The sequence below is a fragment of the Esox lucius genome, chromosome 13, assembly GCF_011004845.1.
Source record: "Esox lucius isolate fEsoLuc1 chromosome 13, fEsoLuc1.pri, whole genome shotgun sequence".
Lineage (NCBI taxonomy): Eukaryota > Metazoa > Chordata > Actinopteri > Esociformes > Esocidae > Esox > Esox lucius.
This window is the reverse complement of record NC_047581.1, coordinates 29,425,116-29,446,594: the sequence shown is the minus strand read 5'-3', so window position 1 is coordinate 29,446,594 and position 21,479 is coordinate 29,425,116. Positions and strand designations below refer to the sequence as shown.

General features: G+C 44.2%; 1 protein-coding gene across 2 annotated transcripts in view; it reads right to left on the bottom strand.

Moving 5' to 3' along the window:
- Positions 1-408: 408 nt before the first annotated feature.
- arl15a (ADP-ribosylation factor-like 15a) overlaps positions 409-21,479 on the bottom strand; it is a 90,916-nt gene continuing 69,845 nt past the window's right edge. For both annotated transcript variants that reach the window (XM_010876971.5, XM_010876972.5), the window contains exon 5: positions 409-953. In XM_010876971.5, coding sequence (XP_010875273.2) covers positions 798-953 — 156 coding nt within the window. In that variant the 3' untranslated portion in view covers positions 409-797. The remainder of the gene's footprint in view (positions 954-21,479) is intronic.

Below are 21,479 nucleotides of genomic sequence, written 5' to 3'. Positions count from 1 at the left end.
GTGTGGTTAATTGCAGGCGTTTGGATGGACTGCTTGGATGGACATACGGCAAAGCAATTATGCCCAAATGTTACGCATGTTTACACTTAAGCTGTAGTGTGCTGCCATGGCTTCCCGGTGACATCTTGATGCATACCATACGATGTGAATGGCGTTTCATTGACATGGCACACGTAATGTATCAGCATAATGACTTCCATTAATTTTCTTCATTTACAAAACATCTGCATCCATTCCGGGCAGTTTGAATAGCTACATGTTTCTATTAGGAGAACGGCTGTTTAGCTCAATGCTCAACAGATTAGATCCTTGTCACTAACGTTTGCTAACTTTCTCCTGCTTCCAGAACAGAGATTTAAACAAAAGTCCACAATCAACTACATGGATACAAAGAGTACAAAAGATGTGTAACATTTTGCCATGTTTATGTATAACTGTGGAATCCGGCAGGTGTTGGTTGCCCTTCAACATGCTAGCGTTAGCATCGACGTCATCCATCTTTCATCGATGTGGTAAACCTACTAACAGTACCAATAACATCCTACTGTCCTTTACCTCAAAATACTAATGTTAGCATTTACATTAACCATTTTGTTTCAACATGCTAAATTAAGCATTTACATTTGTCTTAAACATTAAAATTAGCACTGACATCATACCATCTGTTGTCTTAACAAGCTAACATTTGTATCTGAATTCATCATGATGTCCCTTGTCCTGCTAAGGTAGCACTACTGTTAGCATGGTCAACATCATACTCATGTCCTTTGCCTTAACATGACAACACAGCACTGGCATCATATCCTCGCTTGTGGCTCTTTGTCTTTTTCCTCCAATAGTCCAATCAGCTGGATGAAGCTCTCTTTCATGGCCGGCATGTTGTCTGTTGTACTGCCTTCCAGAATCCACCGCTTCCCCCTTGCTAAAGGCTCCAGCTCAAAGTATTTCTTTATCTGGAAGGTAGAAAGAGAATGAGAAAGAAAATAAAAACCTCATTTTATGTTGTAAAGTTGAAAAGAATAAAAAATGTAAAAAAAATAGCTGACACCATTTGGCCCAAAGATAGTTAAGACCTTTAAAGAGAAACATTTTGAACTAGAACATTCTAGTCCCGCCCTATCAATTTTTGGGCTGCGGTGGAGATATAGAAGTCTTTGGTCTGGAAGCGTTTGCCATGGCAAGTTGTGTGTTTTGCAAATTGTGTTGTTCTGACTGACAAGTGACTGAATCTTAATTTTACTTGGTAGGAGTCTGCTAGTACATGGCTTGGCCCTGGCAGGCCAACGGACACAGACCTCAGTCAGACTCCTGCATCTGAGAACCTCCAAATGTGGGGTCAGGAGCGAGAAAGACACTGCATCAATTAGTTTATAACAACTAAACTCCTCATGTTTTTACTCAGAAAGCCATGGGGCATCTTCATTAAACCCGAGCCAAGTCAAACAGCTCCAAACCTGGCTAGGATCATCCACAAGGCTACCCCCTCTCAGACTCCCCAGGGAAGTGTGTCTTTAAAGTACTCAGCTAATATGGACAGTTGGCAGTTTGTAACAGTTCATTATCAGATTCATATGCAGGCCTGTTGTGCTTCCCAGTTGATTCCTATTGATATTTTGGCAGTTCACAACGATGGGAACGAGGGGGAAAAACAGCTGTTAACACTAAAATACATCTGGGAAGATGTGTGTGCATGCGCATGTGTGTGCATGCATGTATGTGTGTGTACATATGCAGGGATATGCCGGAACATTGTCTGGACCTCCTCTGAAGACACTGAGAATTGCATTATCACTGGGCATTTCGAATCAGTAAAGGTGATTTCTGAAGTTAGATCCATGTCCTCCTGCAATCCCACCACCTGGTCTGCCCTTTGGTACCACACCACTTTGGGCTGGTGGACCGGTGGCCGTGCCTCTTGATAGAACGACAGACCTGAGTGGCATGAACGGTGCAAGAGTGAAACAGTTCCCTGTCTGTCAACAGTAAAAAAGCTATCTATCTCCAAAGGGAAGTGTTCCTTGATGGTACCACAAGGAGATATAAGCACGTCGGCGATAAAGATCGCTTAAAATAGCAAGAAACCAGCTCCACAGGAGGTTGAGCAGTAACAATGACATCAAACACATGGAAACCATTCTGGTTGTTCACAACAGACATTCAGCCGTTACCTGCAGGCAGACTGTTGCTATCTGACTAGTTATAGTATATCTCAGCGAAACAGATTTTTATCTCAGTGGGACCAACGTGTGTAAATAAATCATTTGTATGAAATATGATTTGACATGCGGTCCACTCTTCTTATCATGTCTGTAAAAAATGGAAAGCTTAAAAGATTAGATATCAAATTGTATCTATTTCAGTCTAACCAAATCATCACCTGTCTTTGTCTAGGACAGGGGTGTCAAACCGATTCCATGGAGCGTCTAGTGTCTGCAGGTCTTAGTTTTTTCCTTTAAATTGGCCCCCAGTTCAGAACTAAACAACCAGGTGAGGGTAGAGACCAACCAATTAATGACCTAATTAATCAATCAAGTACAAGGTGAGAGCGAAAACCTGCAGACCCTTGGCCCTCCATGGAACCGGTTTGACACCTCTGGTCTAGGACCTTACAAAGCAGGCCTTTAATTACATTTGTAGCAGGCAGCTGCTGAATAAGTGATGGCATTCTGCACTTGATTTGCACAATTCCTGAAATCTCTTTCAAAACCGGATTTCTGGAAAACCAGGAATCTGGGGGAAAGTTATCACAATAGTAAAATACTACTCATGTATTGTATCCCAGTCAATCGGTCACATTGTTGCCATTGCCACTAACATCCTACATACGCCATATCCCCCATGCACACTGAGAAGGATGGTGTAAGTGGCAAAATGATTACAGTTGGAGAATTGCAGAAGTTGATTAAATCTTGGAGTTACCAAGTCACCAAAACTACGAATAGACATTTGACAAATTGAGCTTCTTGGCAAAAAAAAATTAACAGGTGTGTTTGGCATAAAATTTGCCATGGTCATGCAGAAAAAAAATCTAATCAACACTGTGAAGTATATGTGTGTTTGTATTAATGTATGTCAACATTTAATCAATAAGGCACGGTGGGTGTGGAATATAGCCAATGCACCACGGCTAGGAGCAGTTCTTAGGCACAACGCATCGCGGAGGTGCTTTATTGTTATTATAAATGGGTTACTAACACAATAAGAACAATTAAAAGTAACAGTCTTACATAGCACAACTATCCGGCAATCAGAATTTAGGATTAAAATCCCCAGGTCTGGTTACAGTATATTGTTTATAAATGTGTCTGTCTGTCTAGATGGAACATCAGTTTTAGGGCAGATTAAGTCTCCTCTCAGCGTGTCTGGCAGGTTGGCCCGCAGCCTGCCTGGGAAACCGAGAGGACCCAAACAATCATAACCAGTGTCTGGAGTAACCAGACCTGCATCGGGCCACTCAGGTATGTCGTTCTATTAACCCCAACATAACACCATCCCTACCTGTCGACACGTCTGCCTACCTGCCTACCTGCCTGTCTGTTGGTCTCTCTGTTAGCTAGTCTGTGGGTGGGGAGTAGTCTACTTAAATCTAATGTAAGGAACTCTTCTGAGATTAGCTAACTCAAGTGTGTCCACCACTATGGGTTAAACAGGGTACAGTACGGTGTGTTCATAAAGAAAAGAGCAACCAGGGTCCGGGCATGCAGGATGACCAAAGGATTGGCCCTGACTACAGATTGCCTTAGATGACCCAAATATTGGCCCTGACTTGGCCCTAACAGCTGGTTGCATTAGATGACCCAAACATTGGCCCTGACTTGGCCCTAACAGCTGGTTGCATTAGATGACCCAAACATTGGCCCTGACTTGACCCTAACTTCTGGTTGCGTTAGATGACCCAAACATTGGCCCTGACTTGACCCTAACTGCTGGTTGCCTTAGATGACCCAAACATTGGCCCTGACTTGACCCTAACTGCTGGTTGCCTTAGATGACCCAAACATTGGCCCTGACTTGACCCTAACTTCTGGTTGCGTTAGATGACCCAAACATTGGCCCTGACTTGACCCTAACTGCTGGTTGCTTTAGATGACCCAAACATTGGCCCTGACTTGACCCTAACTTCTGGTTGCGTTAGATGACCCAAACATTGGCCCTGACTTGGCCCTAATTGCAGGTTGCCTTAGATCCAAATAAAATTGAGTGGCATTGTGTTCTTTGTGGAGCATAGATGGCTAGTTTAATATTTGGTACAGGCATACAATATTGTGCAATGATGCTGTAAGTCTGATAAAAGGCTGGTCTTACAGTGGCTCACCTTACAATGGGTTTACAGTTTTTTGTCTAACAGTGGCTAATGTTACAGTAGTTTCACAGTGGCATCTCTTACAGTGGAGAACATTACTGTAGCTAATATTAAAGTTGCTAATCAAACAGTGGCTTTAACGTGGCTTTACAGTGGCTTGTCATACAGTGGCTTTACAGTGGCTTGTCTTACAGTGGTTTTACCGTGGCTTGTCTTACAGTGGCTTTACAGTGGCTTGTCTTGCTCTGGATGAACAGTGGCTTTTCCTAAACTCACAAGCTGTCTCACAGTTCCTTTTTGTTGTCATTTCTCATTGTATGTCCGGCATTGTCTCAATGCATCCCGATTGTATTATAAGCTTTCAGGCCAAGCCATTCTGCTTATTTCCACACTGATATTCCAACCAGGAAGCCACCTAGAAAATGTGTGTTAGGACCTGATCACTAACACAATGACCTCAGCTAGTTTTACCGGAACTGCTTAAGGGAGTAGCTAGAGCACAGTGAAACCAGAAAATCCTTGTGGTGATGCCAATTTGCACCATCCATGGGGCTTCCCAGACACGTCAGTCCAGACTAGACATCAGAGGTCAGCTTGGTGCTGCCAAGCAGCCTTTGAATGATGGGCCATCTGGGAGGCAGCGGCTTGTCTTGGGGCAGCTTGGGTCCGACGGACTGGGATGTTTTGTTTTAAAACAATTAGTACGCTATTAATAATGTTCCCTGTTATAATGTCACTTGAGATGGGTGATATTCTTCATGAACTGAACATACAAATGTAAATCATTACAAAACAACTCAATACTTTGCATCGTTAGCCTCTTGTAGCATGCTTCATTTGGTCTAAATGCATGTCTCTTCCCGCAAAGGTGTTCGTAAAACCGGAGGTTTTGGGGCCAAGTATAGGGGAGCCAAAGGCCATGACTGGCCACCAACAGAGTGAGCACATCCACCATTTTTCCCGCTGCTGTCATTCCCACCTTTTTTTAAAGCGGTTTCCCTTTTAACACCTGTGTGTTGGTGTTAAACTGTCAAGTCGTCAGAGTTTCAAATTCTGCCTTTGAAAATCGAGCCCGGGTAGGATTCCCTGAGCAAAGTGCACTCAAGGAAGTATGTTGATGAAATGTCCCTGTTTGCCAACATTGTAAAGGGGAAATAAAGTAAAGTATTACAAAACAGAAGCCCTTTCACCGTTCAACCACCACCTAAATGGTTGTTCTGTTGCTGACCTGACCCCGATAGTAAAGCTGTTTAGCTCCAGACGACCAGAACAGAACAGCTTCCTGAAACCTAAGCTTTAGCTCAGTGTCTGTCAGCACAGGGAGGGTGTGACATAACTGGAAGAGCAATCTCCTCACCCTGACCTCCGCACTGTCGGAGCAAAGAATCAACCTATCAACACTTGCAGTAATAAAGTATCTCAATTGGACCAGTTCTGTTGCACGAGTAAAAGAAACAGTTTCTAGCAGGATGTTTAAATCAACTGAATAACACCTGTAGCGACATAATATCTTCTTTTGACCAGTTCTGCAGACTAAAACAATAAAAATATTTTAAAGCAGGGATTTATTTCGATGGGTGAATTCATAGTGGGCATTCTAGTGAGAGAAAGAAACCTGTGTTTTATTGTGTTTATGTATTATTTATGCAAATTGAGATTTTAATTCTAATGTTTTCTGATAACATTAGAATTCCCTGCAGTGTCTGTTTTTGACAACACATGGAGATAAGGAGGGATGAAGATTGAAATGTCAGGTTGTAATCCTGGAGTGAGGAAGACCACCATAATCAGCTTGAAACCGAGAGCCCACGGCAACAACATCTGACCAGGAAGTCTCTACTCCATACTGCTGAAATCTCAACTCTATGCTACCACAGTCTCTACTTAATACTGCTGAAATCTCAACTCTATGCTACCACAGTCTCTACTTAATACTGCTGAAATCTCAACTTTATGCTACCACAGTCTCTACTTAATACTGCTGAAATCTCAACTCTATGCTACCACAGTCTCTACTTAATACTGCTGAAATCTCAACTCTATGCTGCCACAGTCTCTACTTAATACTGCTGAAATCTCAACTCTATGCTACCACAGTCTCTACTTAATACTGCTGAAATCTCAACTCTATGCTACCACAGTCTCTACTTAATACTGCTGAAATCTCAACTCTATGCTGCCACAGTCTCTACTTAATACTGCTGAAATCTCAACTCTATGCTGCCACAGTCTCTACTTAATACTGCTGAAATCTCAACTCTATGCTACCACAGTCTCTACTTAATACTGCTGAAATCTCAACTCTATGCTACCACAGTCTCTACTTAATACTGCTGAAATCTCAACTCTATGCTGCCACAGTCTCTACTTAATACTGCTGAAATCTCAACTCTATGCTACCACAGTCTCTACTTAATACTGCTGAAATCTCAACTCTATGCTACCACAGTCTCTACTCCATACTGCTGAAATCTCAACTCTATACTATCACAGTCTCTACTCCATACTGCTGAAATCTCAACTCTATACTACCACATTCTCTACTTAATAATGCTGAAATCTCAACTCTATGCTACCACAGTCTCTACTCCATACTGCTGAAATCTCAACTCTATACTACCACATTCTCTACTTAATACTGCTGAAATCTCAACTCTATACTACCACGGTCTCTACTCCATACTACTGAAATTTCTGTGGGAGGGCCATGCCCTCGCTTTCAACCTGCCAGGCCTCAGTCTGCTCTGTGTCAGTACCACGCATGACCTGGTGTCACGCTCTGTGTCAGTACCACGCATGACCTGGTGTCACGCTCTGTGTCAGTACCACGCATGACCTGCTGTCACGCTCTGTGTCAGTACCACGCATGACCTGGTGTCAGGCTTTGTGGCAGTACCACGCATGACCTGGTGTCACGCTCTGTGTCAGTACCACGCATGACCTGGCATCAGGCTTTGTGGCAGTACCATGCATGACCTGGTGTCAGGTTCTGTGGGAGTACCACGCATGACCTTGTGTCACGCTCTGTGGCTGTACCATACATGACCTGGTGTACCATGCATGATCTGGTGTCAGGCTCTGTGGCAGTACCATGCATGACCAAGTGTCAGGCTCTGTGGCAGTACCATGCATGACCAAGTGTCAGGCTCTGTGGCAGTACCATGCATGACCTGGTGTACCATGCATGACCTGGTGTACCATGCATGACCTGGTGTACCATGCATGACCTGGTGTACCATGCATGACCTGGTGTACCATGCATGACCAAGTGTCAGGCTCTGTGGCAGTACCATGCATGACCTGGTGTACCATGCATGACCTGGTGTACCATGCATGACCTGGTGTGCCATGCATGACCTGGTGTACCATGCATGACCTGGTGTACCATGCATGACCAAGTGTCAGGCTCTGTGGCAGTACCATGCATGACCTGGTGTACCATACATGATCTGGTGTCAGGCTCTGTGGCAGTACCATGCATGACCAAGTGTCAGGCTCTGTGGCAGTACCATGCATGACCTGGTGTACCATGCATGACCTGGTGTACCATGCATGACCTGGTGTACCATGCATGACCAAGTGTCAGGCTCTGTGGCAGTACCATGCATGACCTGGTGTACCATACATGATCTGGTGTCAGGATCTGTCACGGTGCTCCGTGACCCCAAGTAACAGGTGACCATTAAGTCTATTAGCAGGGTTACCTGCAGGGTTACCAAGCTGAGCTGAAACCCAGTGGAGGAGAGGAGGGAGAGGAGTGGAGGAGAGGAGGGAGAGGAGTGGAGGAGAGGAGTAGTTAAGGGAGAGGTGGGAGAGGAGTGGAAGAGTGAAGGGAAAGGAGGGAGAGGAGTGATGATGTGAAGGGAGAGGTGGGACAGGAGTGGAGGAGTGGAGGGAGAGGGACACTCGGAGGCCAGGATGGGGGAGATAAAGACATGCATTCAGGATGGGGGAGATAAAGACATGCATTCAGGATGGGGGAGATGAAGACATGCATTCAGGATGGGGGAGATAAAGACATGCATTCAGGATGGGGGAGATGAAGACATGCATTCAGGATGGGGGAGATGAAGACATGCATTCAGGATGGGGGAGATGAAGACATGCATTCAGGATGGGGGAGATAAAGACATGCATTCAGGATGGGGGAGATGAAGACATGCATTCAGGATGGGGGAGATGAAGACATGCATTCAGGATGGGGGAGATGAAGACTACGAGAGGAAGGTGTCAGATGAAGAATTCATGTACTCTTTCCAGGTGCTACTATGTGTGTGTGTGTGTGTGTGTGTGTGTGTGTGTGTCTGTGTCTGTGTCTGTGTGTGTGTGTCCTTGTGGCTGTGTGTGTGAGTGTGTCCGTTTGACTCTGTGTGTGTGTCTTGTGGATTGGTGCTGGGTCCAGACCTCGGACAGATTACAGGCATGCATTGATGATGATGATGAAGATGATGGATGTACAACACATCGTTTAAGTTATTTATGTACTAAACAGATGGCATTAGCTGCAGTGACAACCGCCGTTCCCGCAATCCCTGTCCCTGGGCAGTTAGGCGTGTGTGTGTGTTTGTGCGTGCCTGAGTGCCAGAATGCTGAAGCAGACAACAGCATGGTCAACATGCTGCTAGGCCCTTTCCTTGAGAATCTGACTGATAAAGACTGTAGACAATCACACAAATACAGATTTGAGGCTTCGGACCAACAGTGCTGTTCTATGTTCTGTGAAATAAAAGTTATTTCAACTGGGACTCTGTCTTTCTTTCTTCTTTCTTTCTTTCTTTCTTTCAGGAGGTTAACAGCAAAGCCAGATGAGCGCAGAGACCCGAGCTGCCAATATCAGATCCGTTCCAATGGCAGATCACTATCGCAACAGAACATGTTCAATGACCCGAGCTGTCAACTCTCAGGTTCCGTTATAATGTACAGTTCTTTGTCAGGTTGGAGCGCTTACAAAAACGCCTCTGGGTTTGAAGTGTCTGAAAAGCATCCCAAGCTAGATTCAATAATATCAAAGAAGGCTAATAATCTCTTCCGGCTTTTTTTTCTCAGTATTCTTCCAAAATAGCTCCCTACATCCTTCATAGTGCACTGCAGCCCTATGTGCCCTTGTCAACAGTAGTGCACTAGATCAGAAGTAGGGTGACATTTGGGACACAAGAGAAGTAAATGTGAGGGAAGGAAACGCTGAGTGCCTCAGACAGGAAGTCAAGCCAAAACACTCAGAAAATCAGCGTAAGGCAGTCTCTCATTGTCACACACACAGGCAAGCATCACGCGCGCGCGCACACACACACAGGCACACGTATGCACACAGGCAGGCACAAATATACAAACTAACACCACCACCCTCCTCCCACAGGCTAGCGTTAAAGGTAGAATGGTGACATCTTTATTCAATCAAATAATCTGACAAAAAGCTAAAGGTTTCTCGATTTCCTTCGTGGCTTCCATGCACACTATTCTTATTTTTGCCGGGAAAGTTAGAATTAAAAAAAGATTAGAAAGAGTTGTTGTTAAGTTTAAGTCTGCAGGAACTGACCTGGGACCAGTCTAGAAGCAACCCACAGGAGGGATCTTCCCTTCACTTCTGGTCTGAAATGTCACACAACATACATTTAGATCTTCACAGAGACCCTGAAATTAATAAACCAGTGAGAGATTTTATGTATTTGTAACTTTCTTTTTCACAACAGCTAATGTTATAATAGTAAAATACCAAATACTACTTTGTTTCATTCCCCCTCTATATATCTCTCTTTCTGTCTCTCACCCTTTCACTCTCTTTAACCCCAATCTTATGACCCAACACAGCCACAGTCTCTTATCCCATTTGAGGTTGTCACGCTCCCCCCCCTCAATGCACTCACAAGGCATAGAGGGAGAGGGGCTGGGGTTCAGGGGGCGCCGGAGCACCCCACAGCCCCCTGGAAGGAAGCATTAAGGCTTTAAGGTCAGCTAATGAGGGAAAGTCATCTCCTCAAATATCCCCCCTATTACGGGTCCATGTCTGACCGGACAGCCCTGAGAACATAGGCGTCACCTGTGGAGCGGCCCTCACAGCACCAGGGTAAGAGGAGAACCGTTCACCCATCACAGAAACGTCTTCGGTTGTTATTGTTTTGTTTGGCTAAGGACCCATGAAGATTTGAGAGGATATGAGAAGATCTGACCTGGAGGTCCTGGGAGAGGAATGTTTAAAGGGATAGTTTGGGATATTGGCATTACCTACTCTCCTGGGCGAACAGATGAGGTGGTGGAAACAATGTTTTAGCAGTCTGAAGGAGGTTGCTATCTAAAGTGTGCACAATATTGCTAACTAGCTTGTGGCTGAATGCCTTGGGGAACAGCCAGCTTGTGCTGTAATGCTAGATGTTATGTTTGACCTCTAGCTAATTGCTATTGTTAATTTGCACTGGCTTGCAAAACAACCTCTAAGCTTCCTTCATAGTGGATGCAAATCTAGAAAATGTGTTCTCAAGTTCATCCAGCTACAGAACACAAATGGTGAGTATCCCTTTAATGGAGGTTGCTGAAAATCAAACTAGTCATTGATACCTTAATGTAAACACCAGCTAAATAACTGATTTTCTGTACCATAAAATAATGCTACACACCACCCCCTTCAGGTAACAATATTTGATGGGTATGTTCAATGTTTTACAACAGAAATTAGAACATTATTATAACACTTTGTTTGTTAATCAGCTTATTGCACTGAAGCCTTTCTTTGGGCAGCCAGTTAATGGATATCACCACCTGCAACATAACATAGCATAGCAGGCGTAAAAGATATGCTTGAGCAAAGTTCCCACATTCAGGGGGAAAAAATAAACTCTTTTTACGATACTTTGTTCCTCAAACAACTGAGGTTTTCTTTTTTCTTTAGATCCCAGTATGGATATCATCACCTGCTAAGCAGCATACATAGCAGTAGACACAATCATTGCTGATGCTAGGAAAGGACAAGGGCAGGAGAGGACCAGAGAGGACCTAGTTCAGAGCAGGGGAACACCCAGGCAGATCCTGAGTAGAAGAGGACAAGGATAGGACCAGGAGAGGAACAGGAAAGGACAGGAAAGGACAAGGAGAGGCCCAGGGCAGGTACAGGTGGAGAGAGAGGGAGAGTGGGAGAGGGAAGAACAGTCAAAGAACAGAGAGCTGGAGGACCACATTAGAGGAAAGAGACAGATAGAGAGAAAGCTGAAGAGAGAGGTGAGGGAAAAGATTTGGATGGACCCCCCAACTATGCATCTCTCTCTGACTCTCAAAACTTTGGCCAACATCATCAACACCGGGTCTAAGCCTGAACCCAGCTGAAGTCCAGTTCAACACTGGGTCTAAGCCTGAACCCAGCTGAAGTCCAGCCCAACACCGGGTCTAAACCTGAATCCAGCTGAAGTCCAGCCCAACACCGGGTCTAAGCCTGAACCCAGCTCAAGTCCAGCCCAACACTGGGTCTAAGCCTGATCTAGGGTTGCACGATATTGGAAATAACCGACATTGCGATATGTTGTTTTTCTGTGCTGGAGGGTTCATGGGAGTTTGACCAACCAATCCACATGTGTTTTGTGGATTTGGAGAAGGCATTCAACTGTGTCCCTCGTGGCAACCTGTGGAGGGTGCTTCGGGAATATGGGGTCCTGGGTCCTTTGCTAAGGGCTGTCAGGTCCCTGTACGACCAAAGCAGGAGCTTGGCCCACATTGCCGGCAGTAAGTCAGACTTGTTCCCAGTGCATGTTGGACTCCGGCAGGGCTGCCCTTTGTCGCTGGTTCTGTTCGTAATTTTTATGGACAGAATTTCTAGGCGCAGCCAGGGGCTGGAGTGTGTCAGGTTTGGGGACCACACGATTTCGTCTCTGCTCTTTGACCTTCAGCATGCACTTAGACAGTTTGCATCCGAGTGTGAAGCGGTGGGGATGAAAATCAGTACCTCCAAATCCGAGGCCATGGTCCTCAGTCGGAAAAGGGTGGCTTGCCCACTTCAGGTTGGTGGAGAGTGCCTGCCTCAAGTGGAGGAGTTTAAGTATCTAGGGGTCTTGTTCACGAGTGAGGGAAGGACGGAACGGGAGATTGACAGACGGATTGGTGCAGCTTCTGCAGTAATGCGGTCAATGTATTGGTCTGTCTTGGTGAAGATTTACCGGTCAATCTACGTTCCTACTCTCACCTATGGTCATGAGCTTTGGGTCATGACCGAAAGGACAAGATCCCGGATACAGGCGGCCGAAATGAGCTTTCCCCGCAGGGTGACTGGGCGATCCCTTAGAGATAGGGTGAAAAGCTCGGTCACCCGGGAGTAGCTCAGAGTAGAGCCGCTGCTCCTCCACATCGAGAGGGGTCAGCTGAGGTGGCTTGGGCATCTGTTCCGGATACCTCCTGAACGCCTTCCCGGGAAGGTGTTCCGGGCCCGTCCCACCGGGAGGAGACCCCGGGGAAGACCTAGGACACGCTGGAGGGACTATGTCTCCCGGCTGGCCTGGGAACACCTCGGTGTCCCCCGGGAAGAGCTGGAGGAAGTATCTAGGGAGAGGGAAGTCTGGGCATCTCTGCTTAGACTGCTGCCCCCGCGACCCGGCCCCGGATAAGCGGAAGAAGATGGATGGATATATTGCGATATGAAAAAACAGAAGATGTCTTCAGAAAGAGCTTTGGCTATCAACCTGACAGTATGTATCCTTCATTCTTCCCCAGCCCCATCCTAAAAATGTATGAAACTCATGAATATTGTTATATTTCAGAACAGGTTGCTTGGTAATAATATGTAACAGTAATAGTATAGCAATAGCAACAGTAGTAAAATAGAATGCGCAATTGGGCATAACTTACCAACTGCAAGATGCCGTCTGTGGCCAAAGCACTGCAATCTGTTCCACTTGTTCAGGGCAGCAGCCTTCACGATGTTCACGGCATTGTCTGTTGTAATACAGACTAGACGACTCTCTAGGCCCCTGTTGATGACTCTCTCATCCCTGTTGCGATGTTCTCTCTTGTATGATCCTCTGGGGAAAATGCAGTTTGCAAACTGCAACTTTTCAGGTGGAAGTCCTCATTAAGAAAGTGTACGGTCAGACTTATGTAGGGCTCCGTTGTCCGGCTGGACCACAAACTGTTGTTGCTGTATAATATTCCACTTGTGACAGCTCTGTTTATGCTTGTGTCTTGCATTTCTCATACAGCACTGGGATGGCAACTTGAGAAGAAATAGTTGTGTGATGGCATTACATACCGCTTGTCAAGCAAATGGATCATGTTTTTAAAACCCTCTTTGGTAACCGTGTTAATTGGTACCATGTCTTTGGCGATGTGAAATATTATTGAATATGTGATTTTTCTCTGCCGTTTGGAACCTTTCTTGTATGGTGTTTTTGCTTTGGACGGCTGTGAGATGCTTTGAACTCATACGAAGTCATACGAAGATTTGTGGTGCCGCCTTAAATTATCAAACAAATTGGTTGTGTTGCCTCGTGTTGTGGCAACAATTGCAAGGCACTCTCGACAAAGTACCTGTTTTTGGTCAACATCATCCTGTCTGTAGCCGAAATATTTCCATATAATTGACGATGCATTTCTTTTTGCAACCAAATTCTCAATTTCAGTCTTTTTGGCCTGTTCCTCGCTCATCATTTTGTCACGCACAAGCAGAGCCTGCATGTCAACCACGTGCAGCAACGAACTCCGTGTTTAAAATAATAATAATAATTATTATAATTAACTGTGTATCCAATAACCCATAAATCTGAGTAAATTATGTTATATCAGACAGATATAATGCTAGTTTTCCATTTGAAAAAAAATATACTGTAGACTGATATATGTTTAGCTTGCTAAATCGCATGTTCTGCGATGTGACTATAGCGGATTTGTACATCGCAATGTCAATGCTGAAACTATATATTGTGCAGCCCTAGCCTGAACCCAGCTGATGTCCAGCCCAACACCGGTTTAAGCCTGAACCTAGCTGAAATCCAGCCCAGAGCCAAACCTGTGTTGGCCAACATCAACAACACCGGGTCTAAGCCTGAACCCAGCTGAAGTCCAGCCCAGAGCCAAACCTGGGATGGCCAACATCAACATCATCGGGTCTAAGCCTGAACCCAGCTGAAGTCCAGCCCAGAGCCAAACCTGGGCTGTCCAACATCAACATCATCGGGTCTAAGCCTGATCCCAGCTGAAGTCCAGCCCAGAGCCAAACCTGGGCTGTCCAACAAATTAAGACTTTCGAGCCACCCTTCCTCCCCGTCCCAAATCTAAGCCCCAAAGCCGTTGTCTCTGCATGACAACGTCAGATTTACTGTCCTGCTCCGCCTCAGAGGGGACCATGGAGCTCCCCAATTCCCAGCTCTGTGTGCCGGTTCAAAGTGAACCGCAACATACTCTGCTGTCCTCCTCTTCTCAAAGCCAGCCGACAGAGTGCTGGCCAGATCAAAGTCCAGGCTCCAGAGCATCATAAATCGCTAGTAGACGGCACAGGGAGCGTTCTACTGAGGACGGCCTGGAGGCGTGGAACAATGCTACAACACTTATGGCCTCAGTCCGCGATAATGAACCTACCATGTCCATGGAGAAAGAGACAAAAACAGTTGGGGAGGAAGAGTAGCCTATTGGTCAAGAGCATTGGGCCCGTAATTAAAAAGGTCATCGGTTCTAATCCCTTAGCCCTGAGCTTTCTAAACATCTGTCTCTGTCTGGTTTGTAGGTGAACTGCGCTTCCACACACAGAAAACCTTGATGGTATCAAGCAGCAAAAACCTACTATGAGGTCCCATTTGCTCGCTCAACCAGGAGACAGGAATCCTCACATCCCGGAAGGAAAGTACTTTGAGGCCTTTTACTTTGAACAGAGCTCTAAGATGCCCTAGCTAAAGCACAATGAGAAAAGTCAACCACATTACAGTTTTTCTCAATTGCTAACAAGCATCGGTCAATACTGAAACCACAATAACAAAACTCTTCACACAGTCTGGATTTCTAACATGTGGCTTGGCCAAACAGGCCAAACAATATACCCTATTTGGTTATTGAACAGACACCTGGATATATTTATACTTTCACCTATTCACCGTTTCTCTCAAATGGTACAGTGTACAACACATGGGTCAGATTTCAGTCTAAACTGCAATCAACTGTGTTTGGACTGACTAAATATTCTAACATTATAAAAAAATTCTAACAAATATTAAACATTTTCTTTATCTTTCAATCTGGTTACTGAAGAAATGCGCAACAGTTGCCATCATTCTGTTTTGAATGTTTTTAACAGTTTTGAGAACAGTGTGTAAGCATTTGAGGATGCATGTGCTGTGAATATATTGTTTTGTAGGTGGTGGAGTATCAATGAGAAAATAGTTAATGGATTTTGGGGAATGAGTTAATTGAATGCATTTTGTGTGAAGGTAAAAAATTATTCACATTTTGATCCACATACACTTCCGTTTTGCTGACTGTGTGAAGAGTTTCGTTAATGTAATTCAGTATTGATCAATGCTTGTTAGCAATCGGGGAAAAACTGTAAATTACTAACCTCCCAGTCCCAGATGTAAATTACTAATCCCAGGGACCCCAGGAGCTAATCTGCAAGCTGGATTCAAACCCTGGTCTTGTACACAATTGTAACAACTCTGTTGCTGTGGTGACCAACCAGCCAGACATGAAGTGAGGCAAAAAAAGAGTGAGAAATGGGGAACAGACTTATACAAAGCACATAGCACTTTTCCCCTAGAGCAACAGCCACCCTCTCTTCATCTCCCTCTCTCTCTCTCTCTCTCTTTGCCATCGGCTTTGTTTGCAGGGTCCCCTTCAACTTTCACTGCTGTGAATAACTGGCCCTCGCTACATACCCAACACCAGACTCACAGGTACCAATTTGTTTCATCCCTTTTGGATAAATGCCCCATCTCACTTCTCACTTAACATCTGCTACTCTAACAGTAATCTCACTCCATTTCCTCCTAAAACCTACTCTTCTGCTGGTTGTCGTTCATTTCGATTTGTATTTCATGGCATGGACCGGTCTGGCATTGTAGTTCCACTGGCAGAGGATGATGGTTCTCATCTAGGGACAGAGTAATGGAATCAGAATCCTTGGAATTTCAACACTTTCAACATTCACTGTGTGTAGAAACATTCACTGTGTGAGTCCACCAATTCACTATATCACAACTAACAGACATACTTTTTTTTTGAGGCAATTGGAGGTGCACCTTTGGATGTATTTCAAGGCCTTCCTTTAAAGCCAAGACCTCAGAAAAGAAATTGTAGACCTCCACAAGTTGGGTTCATACTTGGGAGCAATTTCCAAACTCCTTAAGGTACCACATTCATTGGTACAAACAATAGTACGCAAGTATAAACACCATTTACCACGTAGCCATCATACCGCTCGGGTAGGAGACACATTCTGTCTCCTAAAGATGAACGTACTTTGGTGCAAAAAGTGCAAATCAATCCCAGAAGAACAGCAAAGGACCTTGTGAAGATGCTTGTGGAAACAGGTACAAAAGTATCTATTTTCACAGTAAAACAAGTCTTATAATGCCATAAACTGAAATGTTGCTCAGCAAGGAAGATGCCACTGCTCCAAAACCACCATTAAAAAAGCCAGACTGCAGGTTGCAAATGCTCATGGAGACAAAGATTATACTTTTTGGAAAATGTCCTTTGGTCTCATGTAACAAAAATGTAACTGTTTGGCCATAATGACCATTGTTATAGTTGGAGGAGGTTTGCAAGCCTAAAATCACCATCCCTTCCGTGAAGCACGGGGGTGGCAGCATCATGTTGTGAGGGTGTTTTGCTGCAGGAGGGACTGGTGCACTTCACAAAATAGATGACATCATGAGCAAGGAAAATTATGTGGATATTTTGAAGCAACATCTCAAGACATCAGTCAGGAAGTTAAAGCTTGGTCGTAAATGGATCTTCCAAATGGTCAATGACCCCAAGCATTCTTCCAAAGTTGTGGCAAAATGGCTTAAGGACAACAAAGTCAAGCTATTGGAATGGCCATCACAATGCCCTCACCTCAATCCTGTAGAAATGTTTTGTCCAGAACTGAAAAAGCATGTGCGAGCAAGGATGCCTACAAACCTGACTTAGGGTTAGGGTTAGGGTTAGGGCTAACCCTAACCTAACCCTAACCCTAACCCTAACCACTTTTGTCAGGAGGTATAGGCCCAAAATCATCCAACTTATTGTGGGAAGCTTATAGAAGGCTACCTGAAAAGTTTGACCCAAGTTAAACAGTTTAAAGGCAATGCCACCAAATACAAACTTAGTGTATGTAGACTTCTGGCCCACTGGGAATTATTCACATTCTTAAAATAAAGTGGTAATCCTAACTGACTTTTAAACAGGGATTTTTTATTAGGACTAAATGTCAGGAATTGTGAACAAATGAGTTTAAATGTAATTGGCTAAGGTATATATAAACCTCCAACTTAAACTGGTCAGGTTAGCCCACCAAGAGGCCAATGGCAACTTAAGGAGTTACAGTCTTCTACGGCTGAGGTGGGGAGAACCTGCGTAACCAATGCAACAGTTTTGGTCAAACGTGACCTTTATGAGGGAGTGGAGAAAAAAAAAATCACATCAGAAAATACCTGTTTAAGCAGGACAATGACCCTAAAACCTACAGCCAAAGCCACACTGGATGGTCTAACAACCGAAAAGGTCAACGTCCTGGAGTGAACCAGTCAAAACCCAGAAACATGGCTGAAAAGGTGCCAATACAAAATACTAACTAAAGAATGTGAATACGTATTCCAATCAACAATTTCCTGTTTGGAACAATTTGTATTTTTGTATATATATATATATATATTTATATATATATTATGTATTTATTTTTCACTATTACATTATAGACTTTTTTGTTATGATTAGATTACAATACTGGGTATACTTAATTAATATACTGGGTATATATAATTAATATCCTGGGTATATGTAATTAATATCATGGGTATATGTAATGAATATACTGGGTATATATAGTTAATATACTGGGTAAATGTAATGAATATACTGGGTTTATATAATTAATATACTGTGTATATATAGTTAATATACTGTGTATAGGTAATTAATATACTGGGTATATGTAATTAATATACTGGGTATATGTAATTAATATACTGGGTATATATAGTTAATATACTGGGTATATATAATTAATATACAGTGTATTTATTGTTAAAATACTGGGTATATGTAATTAATACAATGGGTATATGTCATTAATATACTGGGTATATATAATTATTATACTGGGTATATATAGTTAATTGGTTGACGGCATTCTCAAGGGTTTCTTCCAGGTTCTGGAACTCTCTCCCCACAACCTACCATGGACTCTGAGACTCAATCCCCCTCTTCCAGCAACGCCTCAAAACTCATCTGGTCAAAATCGCCTACCCATAGCCATGCCCAATCCCACTCTCTCAATTTTCTTTCTGTTTTCTCATGGTATTTTTTGTTTGTTTCTGTGCCATGTTCATTTTGTAAAGCGTATTTGGGTCCTTGAAAAGCACTATAGAAATATAATTACTATTATTATTTATATGTAATTAATTTGCTGGGTATATATAATTAATATACTGGGTATATGCAATTGATTTAGAAATTATGCATTGTATGAGACAAGCATAGCCCTTTAAGAAAGTATTTTAAGACTGTTGAGCCCGTCCACTCTAAAAATGTTGGCTGCTTCTAATCACTAGCAAGAACTTGACTCACACACACCCAAACACACACAAACACACACACACACATACACACATAGATGTCACACTGTACTATATCTGCCTCTTTCCCTCTTCTCTTCTCTCTTTCTCCTCTCCCTTGTTGTCTTGTTCTCTCTCTCCGTAACCATGCAACTCCCAAGGGATTATAAAGCTTAGAAACATCAGTTGTGAAAAGTTAAAATCGTTCTCATTATCCAATCGTGTCGCGCGGGGGGATAAAGCATCACATTTGCTAATGCAGGTCAGCGAGCGAGCCAAGCTGTACGTGTGAACGGTGAAGTTTCCATGGAGGATGGAGAAAGGCCTTGTGCTCCGCCAAAGACGTTCCCAGGCAACGTTTGATCTCATGACTCATGTCAGCAGGAGTCGGGTGGGGGGTCGGTGCGGGGGTCAGAGCGGACGGTGAATAGGCTTTCGGATGTCCTGAAGCCTCGCCGTGGCGGCCGGGCAGCCCGACCCCAGTTGACCGCTGGACAAAGGGGAGGCAGTGACCAAATCAGGGGGGCCCCCGTTCTTCTAACTGGTGCAGGAGGGGGGGGGATCTAATGGAGAAATAACTGACCACTGACCACAGGGATGGAAGGAAGCAAGGAAGGAAAGAAGAAAGGGCGGGAGGTGAATACGGTCTGGCAGGACTGAATTGTGTCTCGTCGGAGGTCAGAGTTCAGTCACATTTGACGGCAGGCCTTGTGGGAAAAGACAGCGGCGGTATGCTGCCTGCAGAACTCCGCGGACCACCGGGGAGGGGAAGGAGGACAGGGAGGGGGGAGGGTTGAGGGGTGAAGAGGGGCAGAGGTGACGTGGAAGTAGAAGAGGGGAGGACATACCAAAAAGAAAAAAACAACAAAGAAAAACAAAAGCTTCTAAGTGACTTCACATATTGAAGGTCTTACCCCTCATCTCCAGGGGTAATCAATATGTGACGCTCGGCTGGTTTTCAGCCCTCTTGTCCCACTCTCCCCTCCTCCCTCCCTCCTCTCCGACCCATCTAGTGGGAGATCAAGCAGCAGTGAAAGTGTCTTTGACAGATTAATCAGACAACATCCTGTCCTCATAAAAACAACCTGACCAGACAGTTCAAAGTAAGGGAACATGTGACAGACGGACGGACAGACAGACAGTGGTTATATCTGGTGAAATATGTTCACACCTCAATTAGTTAATTGAAATGCCTTCCAGGTGACTACCTAATGAAGGTAGTTGAGAGAATGCCAAGAGCGTGCAAAGCTGTCATCAAAGCAAAGGGTGGCTACTTCAAAGACTAAAAAAGTATTTTTGATCTGTTAAACACATTTTGGTTACTACGAGATTCCATATATGTGATGTTTATGTTACTACCATCATTATTACATCACTACTGCTTTTGTTGTAAATTTAACTCACTGCAAGTAACCTGGGATAGGTGGCCTTGAGTGCTCCTTGACTTTAATAAAACATGTCCACTACCTAAAAACTATCCGAACCCAGCAAAATAAATTGTATAACAATAGCTTGTAGACAACAGCAGTAAATACAACATTTCTTAGAAGTAGCTGGGAAGCTGTTGTAAAATTCTTTTGTAAAAGGGACAACTTTTAAATGTTATGCAGAGGTGGAGGAGGTGGGTGGAGGCAAGGCCACTTGTCTACACCAGAAGAACATAAAGCATCCTAGCTACATAGTGGGGGGTCACTGGTTGGCTGAGACACGTCTTACAACACAATGCTGAAACGTCACATTCTGGAGGGACCACGGATCAGAGAACTTACTGCAGACGGACAGACAGACAGACATGCAAGCAGAGAGACAGACAGGCAGTGAGACAATTAAACAGACATGCACTCGGGCTGGGGAGGCAGACAGACAGGAAGACAGACAGAGATACAGATACACAGAAAAACAGACAGGCAGACAGAGGAACAGACAGACCTGGTTATCTGAAATATAGTTTTGATATTGCAGAATTGTGGTAAGTGCCAGTTTCTTCTATCTCCCTAACTGAACCCATTCAATTTCACTCAAAGGCCTAAACTCAAACTCAGCCACAGTTACTCAAGGTGTCCCCCACGGATCAGTACTTGGTTCCCAACTCTTAATCATCTACATCCTTCTGTTTGGTCAAATCCACTGTCCCTTCAATCTTAATTTCCACTGCCATGCTGAGGATACACAAATATATCTAGCCAACAGATCTCTCACCAACACACCTCTGACCCATATTGAATCCTGCCTGACTGCAATAAAAGCATGGATAAAGGAAAATTTCTCAAACTAAACAGTTACAAAACAGAACTCAAACTCATTGGAACCAAAACCATCCTCACCAAAACTGTCTTTTTCACTCTCAGCATCGATGACACCATTGTTTCTCAATCCCCCCACACACATAACCTTGGCGTCATTCTGGACTCTACACTCTCCTCTGATCAGAACATTGAACAGACATCTCCGCAACAATG